At 36.0% G+C, this 13,224-nt stretch overlaps 1 protein-coding gene across 1 annotated transcript in view; it reads right to left on the minus strand.

Annotated features, from left to right (window-relative positions):
- The window catches only part of LOC121381716 (partner of bursicon-like), a 29,883-nt gene extending 19,756 nt beyond the window's left edge, over positions 1-10,127 (minus strand). The window contains exon 1 of the mRNA XM_041511063.1: positions 9,991-10,127. Within this exon, the coding sequence (XP_041366997.1) occupies positions 9,991-10,127 (137 nt within the window). The remainder of the gene's footprint in view (positions 1-9,990) is intronic.
- Between the last annotated feature and the right edge of the window lie 3,097 nt (positions 10,128-13,224).

Below are 13,224 nucleotides of genomic sequence, written 5' to 3' on the forward strand. Positions count from 1 at the left end.
TTTTACGTGTAAAATCTTTGGAAGTTAACATTAGAAGAAGGTTATAGTAGAAAATGTTGCATGGAAAAATATATTAGAAGCCTGCCTTTATAGACATACGGGCTCCCATTTTTGTAGAGGTGCAGGCTGTCTTTTGCCCGAATTAAACGTACATGCCCGAATCTGGATAACAAAATGTATTCATATTAGCATTACTACCAAACATCTATATAGGGTTGCAAACGAATCACTACGCATTTTTACATGCATTACTAATTTTGAGGGTAGAATGATGGAAATATATGGTAAAAAGTTCTCAGGTTATCACATTTTGCCCGAATATCTTTATAATGTTTGCCCGAATTTGAGGTTTTTTCGCCAGCACTAGTGGGGGATGGGGGGGGGGGGGCAGTTGATCCCCGCCCTGCATTCATGTCTCGTACGCTTGTGCCTGCCTTGGATAGAAGCCTGTTTTGAATAAAGGTCGGGTCTTAGAGCGTCGTCAGTTTTACAGTATATCTTTTTAAAAAACCATCCATGCTGGCATTAAGGACAATAACAAGGCAGGTTTGTTGCCAGGTCTACTTTGAGTGTGCTCTTGTCGGTTTTCCGACTTGGCAATATGACTGGGACAGTACGGTCACAAACAAGCTTCCTGAGACCTGCTAGCATCGGCCATACATATTTAAAACATTAAAAAAACAAAAAACAAACAAACAACCATTCTCCTCCGGTTAGTACTGGAGCCGATGAGAAAAATATATTTGGTTAAAAAATGTAATACTGCCTTTAAATCTCAGTTTTTCCACTAAAGTAAAGTTTGTTCTGTTTAACGACATCACTAGAGCACATTGATTTATTAATCCTCGGCTATTGGATGTCAAATATTTGGTAATTTTAACTTATAGTCTTAGACTACATGTTTCTATTAGTAGCAAGTGATCTTTTATGTGCGCCAACACACAGACAGGATAGCACATACTACGGCCTTTGATACGGAACGAGAAATAGCCCAATGGGATTGGTAAAAGAAATAAAGTAGAGTCATTTAAATTCAACCTAGAATTAATTTAAAATTTAAAAAAGTATCAAATCTATTTTAAAAAATGTATTTACTTATTTGTATTATGGTGTATTTAAAGTAAAAATATAACAACTATACAAAGAAAATGCCTTAAAATGTGGGGTTTTTTTGCTGCACTATTGTTTCTTTTGTTCAGTTTTTTGTCATACAGATTGGAAACCTGTTAAGTTATCGTTCTAATGTGTATAGAAGAAAAGTTAGTGTTGTAAGTGTGTGTCGTGTTGTGAAACTTACTGAAACAACGTGCGGGACGTAGACTAGTGGTAAAGCGCTCGCATGATGCGCGATCGGTTTTGGTTCGATCCCCGTCGGTGGCCCTATTGGGCTATTTCTCGTTTCAGCCAGTGCACCACGACTGGTATATCAAAGGTCGTGGTATGTGTTATCCTGTCTTTGGGATGGTGCATATAAAGATGCCTTGGTACTAATGGAAAATTGTAGCGGGTTTCCTATCTACGACTATATGTCAAAATTACCAAATGTTTGACATCCAATAACCGATGATTTATAATCAATGTGCTCTAGTGATGTCGTTAAACAGAACAAACTTTACTTTAGTGGAAAAACTGAGATTCAAAGGCAGTATTACATGACGCCGTGTGAAAAGGGCATTATGTTATATTAGCTTTGAATCTCAGTTCCATGCTAATAGAAAGAGCCAGGTTTTGTAATACTCAAGAGTGGGTAACATTGTCTGAAGTAATCCATGCATCTCCGTAACAAGTGGACGCACACTTCCGTAATGCAATCTTATAAAATAATTTAATATTACAACAACAGTAATAATAATATTATTGCCCATAACATTTTAGATAAATATATTAAAGTATAAAAGTTAAGTAAATAAATATATAAATGTACGCTGACGTCCGTTTGGGAATAGAACGCACCCAGGTTCTTTTTCGAAAGAGTGCATTATTCATTATATATACAATTATATAGAAATTATAGAAATTAACACTGAATATTTGAAGGCCAAAATGAAATTCACAAAAGCGTTATTTTATTTAACAACGCACTCAGCACATTTTATTTACGGTTATATGGCGTCAGACATATGGTTAAGGACCACACATATATTGAGAGAGGAAACACGCTGTCGCCACTTCATGGGCTACTCTTTTCGATTAGCAGCAAGGAAGTTTTCATATGCACTATCCCACAGACAGAGTAGTACATACTACGGTGTTTGTTACACCAACTGTGGAACACTGGCTGGAACGAGAAACTTAATATTTGAACGTATATATTCTATCATTTATTATTGGATAGTTCTGAAACTCGGTACACTTATTTTCATAGGCATCCTTTACGGCCAATAAATATATATTTTGGACATTTTTTTATTATTATTATTAGTAGTAGTATTATTATTTTAAATTTGAAAGTTTATCTTCTAGATTTTCGAACAGTTCTGAACCTTATTACTGTGATTCGCTGGTACAGTCTTTACATATTCATAGATATTTGAGATGTTTCGATTTGTTTGTACTAAATTAAAAAAAATTAATTAGAAATTTAACATAAAATTTTTCAAAGTGTCTATCAAGTATCATCTAATAATAAAAACATTAAAATGTAAATAGCGGAGCCCGGTGTTAAACCACTTTACTGGAATGACGTGGCATTCAGAACCCCGGTCGTAATATCACGTCACTCCAGTATAGTGGTTTTGTATAGTGTTTACGTCGAACACTGACCTTGAGTTTTGCTCTCTCTCGCTCGCTCTCTCTCTCTCTCTCTCTCTCTCTCTCTCTCTCTCTCTCTCTCTCTCTCTCTCTCTCTCTCTCTCTCTCCCTCTCTCTCTCTCTCCCTCTCCCTCTCCCTCTCCCTCTCCCCACACCGGGAAAATATTTCTAATTAGCTTGAATCCAATATGGTAGCCAACACCAACTTTGAGGCCCAACATCCACTAATCGGTTGATTTTAGACCACATAAATATATTATGAGTAGATAGAAATATGATACCAAAGAATCAAAATATCTTGTTAACATAAAGTGTATGACGTCATGACGCAAATATGACGTCACATTGGTCATCAAGACTCAAACTGGCTTATATTTACGACAAAAAACATATAGTTTCCAGCAGAGACGACTCTATACTCATAAATGTACCCACTGACTTTCTAATAATGCCACGAATTTCACAATATAAAACAAAAAACCTTCTGTTGCAATTTGTTCTAAATTCACCTAAATTTTGGTTTAAATTTACTGGACTACTCTCACTATCTCTACATGTATCTATGCATCTATGCGTATATCTATCTGTCTATCTATCTATCTGTCTGTCTGTCTGTGTGTGTCAATTTCACGAAGAGTGTAATTTTCAAAGTTACAAAAGCTAAACATAATTTCATCGATATTGATATTTGTTTTGGATACTGAATGTGATGATTTTACAAAAATGCCATCCTAATCGTAATTAAAACTGGGTTTAATTAAGAATGAATGTAAAATGTAAGGTTTATATTGAATAATTGTCCCCCTACGAGTGTTTTTTATTTCTCGTCGTGGAGCAGGCGTGGCAACATTGTTACGGTAGCAAATACAATAGACACTGTGAAGTTCATTTTAATGTATATTTTTAATTAGTTGTATAATTTGCAGCATTTTATTTTTATTTTCATAATTGAGTGCATTATTATTATTATTATTATTATTATATTGTTATTGCCCAGATAGCACAACTAATGTTGCCACGACGTTGGCAAATGGTTGGTTCGGGCCGATCTCGCTCCACCTTGCATGAGAAAAACTCTGACCTTCATCTTCATCTCCAGCATTAATTTCAGGAATTTAACCAGTCACGTAAGTATTTGGAACACGATATAAAATCGTAATGAATATGAATATTTTCTGCTTCAGAAAATGCATGGATTTATATGTGAAATTACGAAGGTTTTGCGTAAATAGTAAAAAAATAAATTATCGCATTGATATATTTGCGTCAAATTTACTTCTGCTTGAAGGCGTCGGCTCGACGTTGGCACATCGTTGCATCGACGTTAGCAAAATACGCAAGTTAGAAAAACAAATACCGGTCATTATATTTGGTATGATAAATAATAAAACTAGAAAACAATTATCGATATTAAAATATCAAAGGCCGTGGTATGTGCTATCCTGCCTGTGGGATGATGCATATAAAAGATCCATTGCTACTAATGGATAAATATAGTGGGTTTCTTTCTAAGACTATATGTCAAAATGACCAACTGTTTGACATTCAGTAGCCGATGATTAATAAACCAATGTGCTCTAGCGGTGTCGTTAAACAAAACAAACTTTAAGTACTGTCATTTTAACTCGAGGGAAATGTTATATGTTATTTTGTTTATAACAGTAAACGTCGGAACAAGGTGACATTTGCGTATGCTGTATATTTACGAACAAACGTTTTATTTAGTGGTATATACTTTACAATATTTTCAGGTGTATATTTAAGACTAAACTGTTGACATCCTTTTAGTATGACATCTTTATCTTCTGCATTTGTCATTGCAGAATTTGCGAAGGAGAGACAACGTGCGAGGCCAGCAGCCAAGGAGACGTAAAGTCGGAATCCGAAAAAGATGATGAACAAGATTGATATGTAGTTCCATAATAAATGTGTTTTTGTTATTCTTAACTACATTGGCCCAATGTTGGCACAACGTTGGGCCAACTATATAACGCTGTATGAAAATGTTGGCGCAACGTTAGTACACCATTGGTGCAACGTGGAATTACCATCATTGAGCCAACGTTGGCTCAACGGACAAAATGACCGTGTACCAACGTCGCCAGTCTACGTGAGGGCCAACGGTACGGTTTACGTTGAGCCAACGTTGGGCCAACCATGGTGTGCTGTCTGGGTGGGTTTATTTGTCTCGAAACAACTTATGGCAGGAGAGACATTTAATTCCGCTGGATTATGACTATGAACTGTTTTTTACATGCTCATATAGCACGAAGGTTTCAAGCATGCCCATCACGAGCTTAGCCTCGGACATCGTCTGTGACTACGTCCGGGATACCGGTGAGGGGGTGGGGGTGGGGGCAGTCTCCGGGAGCCGGAGAGAGAGAGGTGCTGGAGGGTCCTCGCCAGGGATCTCACACACCGGAGCGTTGAGGTCAACCCGTGGAGTGGTCAGCGGGGCCGGATTCGCTGGTCTTTTCGACGTAGGCTGGACTGGGGGCAGTGTCGCAGAAGGGACCGCCGCTGGCGCTTGGGCCGCCAGTTTTGCCCCCCCCCCCTCACCCCACCCTCCTCTGTGCCGCCTCTGGCGCGCGTTTCCTCTCCGTCCACCTCTTCTTCTGCCCGAGAGATGTTTAGGAAAAGTGTACGTCCATATTTTGGGGCATGGTTTATTAGAAATGAGTACCAATGCTTTCTGATGTCTGTACAGGATATGGTTTATGGTGAGGATGGATGCGGTGTATGGTGAGGGTAGGTACCCATGCAAAAGTGACCTTTAAAGGTCATTTGGGGGTCATTTAAGGTCGTTTAGGGTCAAATTAGGGAAAATTACGTTTTTACATTTTTCACAACTTTGAGGGTAGGGCTTTTTACAAATATGCTACATAAGGTTCACTCTTCATAAATATGATTACATTAGTAGCCAGGGATCTTTTATATGCACCATCCCACGGACAGGATAACACATGCCACGGTATAATATGGGGAATCTTGATATTAAAATCAATTTATCTCGAAACAATGTGTTTATAAGTGTCTAAAACATGTCTTTTAAAACATTAATGGTACCCATGCTTATTGAGATCTGTACAGGGAAAGGTTTATGGTGAGGGTAGGTAACCACGCCAAATTGATCTTTATTGAGATCTATGTAGAGTATGGTTTATGGTAAAGGTAGGTATTCATGCCATTTTGACCTTTAGGGTTTTATTTTAGAAGCTAGTTGGGGTCAAAATCGAAATGTTTAAATCATTTTTATATGTAAGTCTAGGTTCGTTCCAGAAAGTGCTATTAAATGTTTACTTTTGATTATTAAATGTATCTAATTGGTCAGTATAATCTGCATGTTAACTGGGAAATCCATTTATTTTACAGTATTAATTTCACGAGATACATTCTTCTAGATACTCTATGTAGATAACTGGCTCTACAACGCATACAAACTGACAGCCTATTATAATTTGCATTGGTATAGAAGTTATACAAAAATAAACCTGTGCGTTAGCTGGGAATGTGCATGTTTTTAATGGTATGTCGAAATTGTTTCCTCTGTCAGCCACTACCCAAAGACAATGAAGTACTCACTAAATTGACTATTTCTCAACCAGAATAAAGACAAATGATATTTTTAAGTTAACTAATTGTTCCAAATATGTTTATGAATAATAATATGAAATATAAATTTATATATGTTTTGTTTAATTTTTGGTTTTGGTATAGAATGAAATGAAATATGCTTCATATAATATTATTGGGAATTTAAACAGATCCCATCTGTCTTTCCTAACGACTAGGAAGGAAATGTTTTATTTAACGACACACTCAACACATTTTATTTACGGTTATATGACGTCAGACATATGGTTAAGGAACACGTAATATATTGATCGAGGAAATCCGTGTTTATGTTGGTATGGGTCAAATTGTGATGTCAAGGTGTTTAAATTTCACGATCCCCCCCCCCCCCCTCCCCAATTGTAATGGACCTACAAAATTTCAGAATAAACATACACATGGTTATATAGCTTTTCTGAACGAAGACATCCTAGGTACGTTTTTAAAATCATAACCTTTGAACAATTTGACATATTAATCCCCTGGTGGACATTTGCACTTTTGACCAAAATCCAAACATTACTAGATTTATAGCGATATGGCTTTCCTGAAATCATAACCTTTGAACAATTTAAAATATTAATCCCCTGGCGGGCATTTTCACTTTTGACCAAAATCCAAAAATTACTAGATTTTTGGTAAAAAGACAAAATATTCGAACTCTCCAGAACTTACAGGAATAATGTTCTATTTGGTAAAATATCAACATCTACCAATAATAAAAAAAGCAAAGGGATATCTGAGAAACGTACGTGACGCTAGTTAAACTTCATGGTTAAATATGGGGTCAACGGTTACCAAGTAGCTACAGTTTTTATCAGAATGACACAATATCATAAGTTTGTGTCAGAATCGTTGGTAATTCACAATATTCGAATCCAAAGCACCTAGGGTCTGGAATAGTGCCATTAATACAGTGTTTTCTAAACTTAATCAAAAAGATGCTGAAAAACTTGAAGGTGAATTGACATATGATGAAATACTAATAGCATTAAAAAGATTAAAAATGAAAAGAGTCCAGGACCTGATGGATTTACCACAGAATTCTTAAAAAAAATTGGCGTGACTTGAATAATTATTTATTAGGATCATTGAATTATGCATATCAAACAGACAACAGGGAAATAAGCCTAAACAATTTTTTTTTAAAATGGAGGCCAATCTCATTGTTAAACGTTTCATATAAAATTGCATCAGCTGCTATAGCACAAAGCATAAAATTAGTGTTGCCTAATTAGCGAAGAACAAAAACGTTTCATGTCAGGACGATATATAGGTGAGATAACAAGACTAATATATGACATCAAGGAGTATATAGAAAATCAACAAATTCCTGGCTTATTATTAATTGACTTTGAAAAGGCATTTCACTCTGTAGACTGGGGATTTATTTCTAATGTTCTGAAATACTTTGGTTTTGGTCCTTCAATACAAAAATGGATTTCTATTTTTCATAAAGATTCTCAATCTATTGTTCTTGGTAATAATTTTGCTTCATCCTTTTATAAATTAAAAAAAGGTTGCCGTCAAGGGGATCCGATATCTCCATATATATTTCTCATTTGTGGTGAAATTTTTAATAGGAAGCTAACAACTAAAAATAATATAAAAGGTTTAACAATTGGAAATATATAATTTTTGTTAACTCAATTTGCAGACGACTCAGCGGTAATTTTAGATGGAACAGAATAAAGCCTCCATGCAGTTCTAAATGCATTGGCGATTTATGCAAGATTTTCGGGTATAAATATTTAGCTCATATAATGGTTTTTGACTGAAGAAATAGGAAAACTGTCAATATATTTATAATTATTTTTGGAAAGAAATAGTAATGGCGTGGGGAACATAACTTAATGCAAATCAAACTCGGTATTTGAAGAGATATATTGTCAGAATATATTTGAAATAATAATGACATAAAAATAAATTGAAATTCAATATTCTATAGAGATTGGTTCGAAGGAGGGATAAAATGTATTTATGATTTATTTCACGATAGAGGTAAATTTTTAATTTATAATGAATGTAAGCTGGTTTTTAATATCAGTACTAATTTTTTAACTTATCAAGGTGTAATTAATGCGGTAAAACAATATTTCAAATTGTGTAAAGTTGAACTGAAAAATAAGCTTCCATATAATATTAGAAACTTAAATACAACTGTTATAGGAAGTACACATTACTATAATACTTTACTAAATTCGTCGTTCTCAAAATCGGCATACAACTTAAAATGGGAAAACATTTTTAACTGTACTTTTTCAGATTCTGATTGGAACAAATGTAAATATAATTCTTTTATATCACTACTGATAGTAGTGAATTGCGCTGGTTTCAGTTAATATAAATTTATATAAAATTGGTCATATTTCTTATCCGAAGTTTGTTTGTTTTTTGTTTTTTTGTAATTTAGAACTTGGTACAATTCTCCATTTATTTTGGGAATGCACTTTAATCAACTCAATTTGAACTGATATTCAGAACTGGATTCATGTAAAAACGAGCAGCAACATAAAGAAATAAAGAAAATATAATCTGTGGCTTTATAACCAGAAATAATGATCCCATTAATGCCATTGTACTTGTTACAAAACACTTAATATTTAAAAGTCATTTCAATGCACCTGTACCCATTTTGAAATGGATCCAAAAAGAGTTGACCGAATACTATTAAGTTATAAAAGCAGCAGCTTTTCTGCGTTCAATTATGATAAATTCACCACATTTTGGTCAATTTGTTACAATTTACTTAAAACTTAGATTGTATTTCTTCTCCTCTTTTTGATACTTAGTATGTCCTCAGGTTCCTTTTGAAAGTTTCATACAAGTATGTCTGATTATCAGTCACATATATTTGATTTTTAGCTAAATATCCTTAACTACTTTGTTTTTCATGCAGTTAGATATTTTTTGTCATATTCACTGTATACATCTGTGTGGATATTATGTTATATCTATAATCTATAGAACACCGTTAGTGTATGATCATTTGTTGCATGGCTTGCTGGACGTAAATAATGAAGGATGAATGTTATGACAAATATTGTATTGTGATGTAGAGCGATATGGCTTTCCTGTGTCATAATACGTATCATAATGTATTATTTACAGCACCTTCAACCGATTTCAAGGAAGGCGCGTAACATAATTTAAAAATCCATGATACCAAGTTTTAAGTTTATTGCCAATGAAAATGATATACAGTCATTACCAAAGTATTGGTACAGGTAGGGTGCATCATACTATATCGGTATACAAATAATATAATGCAGACCTAAGATCAATGATAGCTCTTGCTATTTTGGGAGAAAACAAACCTTAGTTCACCCAGTTAACTGCATGATGGTCCATGTTTGAACATCTGCACAAGACACTGTTCTTGGCCTCAGTGGTGTCGTGGTTATGCCATCGGAATTCAGGCTGGTAAGTACTGGGTTCGTATCCCACCTGAGGCAATGGGGGATTTTTCATGCCAGTACCGGCTCCAACCTAGAGTGGGTACACCGCTAGGCTCAGTGGGTAGGTGTAAGGCCACACACATCGAGTTTAACCCACTTCACGGGTGCAAATATGGGTGTGTCTCCCGAGAGTATGACCCCACATGAGGGATGATTACCCGGCATGTACTGCAGGTTCCGTGTACTCCGGGCTGGGGTGATACCGAGATAGGTCAACTGACAGTAAGCGTGGAACACGGACCTGTCAAGTAGTTCCATACCGAAATGGAAATACTGCGGCTTCACCATTCGTCTCATCATTACCATGTTTGTAATGTCCAAACAACTAAAAATGTCTTTGTCTCTGTGTTAAATGTTTGTAAAGAAAAGAGTCCAGGTCAGTACTATCAAGATCTTTTCCAAAGTAATTCAAGTTCATATGAAAATTCGCCTTTAAATCTTTAAATTTAGTTGCAACGTTGCTAGTCTCATAGCCAGTTAAACGCAGTGCGAACCTTGCACACATATCTTACTTAATTTGATAAGGTACGAACTGGAATGTGTGGTTGGTCGTCGGTCTTGTAAAGTAATATCATTCCAACGAATCCTTCCAATATAACTGAACGACAAAACCGTAATACATGGCCTGGCCGTATTTCTGCACAATGCAGAGTCGAATGGATATTTGGCAAAATAGTGGTTGATTCGATATAGGAAAACAGCCACTCCCGAGAAGATACTTTACTGGAGATTCCACCCTCTTGCACCGCCAAAACGAGTACTGCCACTAAATCAAAACTAGCACCGGAGAAGTTCGGCCGAAAACGTTTTGTTTTGTATGTATGGATGTGTGAATATATGTGTATAGATGGACACATATATATAGATATGTCGGGTTTCACTAGTACAATGAATGAATGAATGAATGAAGTAATAAATAAATAAGTGAACGAATGAATGAATGAATGAATATATGCTTAACTGAAATGTATGTATTTGATACTACACATGTATTTATTGTACATACAAATTATTATTATTATTACTATTGCGTTCTTCAAACCAAAAAGAAAACATATTAAAACTGTATATATAAATAATAAATATAATGTAAAAAGAAGGAAAGAAAAAACCCCGTATGTGATTAAGTTACTCTATTCGATACATAATAGCATTAAGTTTTGCCTTTACCATAGTTTGTCACCCAATAGCCGTTGTATTTTTCGTGCTGGGGTGTCATTAAACATTCATTCTGTCATCTGTCATTCATTCATTCATTCATTCATTCTATACACAATATAACTAGAAAGCCCTCGTTACTTACCTGTTAGCAGTTGCGGTGTTGTCTTCAACAAAGAATCGTCTTTCTCGGTCACAGATATATATATATATCTTGGCGTCTCGTACCTAAAGCTCTTTGACAGGTATTCCTCTGTGTGACGTCTGGAACGGGTAAGGGCCAGCACCTGGCATAGTACAGAGTTAAAGGTAAGCACTGTCAACTGACACGTGTCGATGGCCAGGCGATCTCTGTCGGTCTGCCGTTCGCTCAACAATGGCACTAAAGCCCTTAACTCGCTGATTTCACTTTGACGTCGATAGGATGGTGAGATAATCACGCTTCGAACAGAATTGATTCTCACACAGGGACGGATCGTGTGGAGGAGGCTGCGAATTACCCGAGGGCGGTGCCAGAAATGTTATCTTTGAGGGCAGGCGTGTAACTAGTGTTTAATTAGTTGTAACGAATTCAACAGGATTTTTAAAAATTTATTATTATAGAAATAACTATAATATGGCTATCGTTTTGATGATAAGCAATTACATATTGTATTATGGTTACGCCCCTGGAATATGGGCGGGATCAGAATGATATTATTCCAGGATTTTGTTTTTCGTTTCTTATTTTTAATGCATAAGAGTTAATTGTTATAAATAATGTGGTGCAGGCGGGGAGCAAGTACCCTCACTCTGTAATATGCGATAATTTGTTTTGATAATAAGTTGCCAAGTGATAAATAAGTATATATGTATATATGTATGTATGTATGTATGTAATGCATACGTGTTTAAACAATTCGTAAGATAAACGGTATCTAACGGCCTCTTATGTAGTAGTATCTCTCTTTTTCTCTCCCCCACCCTCTCTCTCTCTCTCTCTCTCTCTCTCTCTCTCTCTCTCTCTCTCTCTCTCTCTCTCTCTCTCTCTCTCTCTCTCTCTCTCTCTCTCTCTAAACACACGTACACATAAACAAACACATACATACATACATACACACACATACACACACACATACACACATACACAAACATACATACACACACATACACACACACATACGCACACATACGCGCGCACACACACACATACATCACACACAAACACACACACACAGACAAACACACACGCATACACAAACATACACACACCCATACACACACACATACACATCACACACACACATGCACACACACACACACATACACACACACACATACATACAAACACACACACATACACACACACATACACACACACATACACACACACATACACACAGAGACAGACACACACACACATACACACACATACACATCACACACATACACACACATACACACATACACACATCACACACACACACATATACACACACATACACACACACATATACACACATACACATACACACACACATCACACACATACACACACAGACACACACACATACACACACATCACACACACACATCACACACACATACACACACATCACACACACAGATACACACACCACACATCACCCACACATACACACACATCACACACACACATACACACACATCACACACACACACACACATACAAACACACACATCACACACACCTACACACACATCACACATACATCACACACACACATACATCACACACACACATACACACACATCACACACACACATACATACACACACACATTCACACACATCACACACACATACACACACACACACACACATTGTATATATATAAGCCTATATATAACTTAGGCCATGTTGGAATAACTTGTTTCTATTCTTCATGTAATCATGCCGTTGACATCCTTATAGTTAGAAGAAGAAATAAAACACAAATCACTAGGTAGCGTAAAACTGAAAATATGATAATCATATTTCTTACAACAATTAATTATTTCATTACACTTCTCGGGAGTTACAACACATACTTAGACATAACCAGTTCACTTCAACTGTAGCCATTATGGTTGCCATTTCGGCACATTTTTACAACACTTTAGGCAATGATTCTGTATGAGAGTGTGGGCGCTAACATAATATATTGAGACCCCCCTCCTAAAAGAAGAAGAACAACAACAAGCTCTGCTATAACATTTATATTATTTGTATATTTTTGTTATACTAA

The sequence above is a fragment of the Gigantopelta aegis genome, chromosome 9, assembly GCF_016097555.1.
Source record: "Gigantopelta aegis isolate Gae_Host chromosome 9, Gae_host_genome, whole genome shotgun sequence".
Classification (NCBI taxonomy): Eukaryota; Metazoa; Mollusca; class Gastropoda; order Neomphalida; family Peltospiridae; genus Gigantopelta; species Gigantopelta aegis.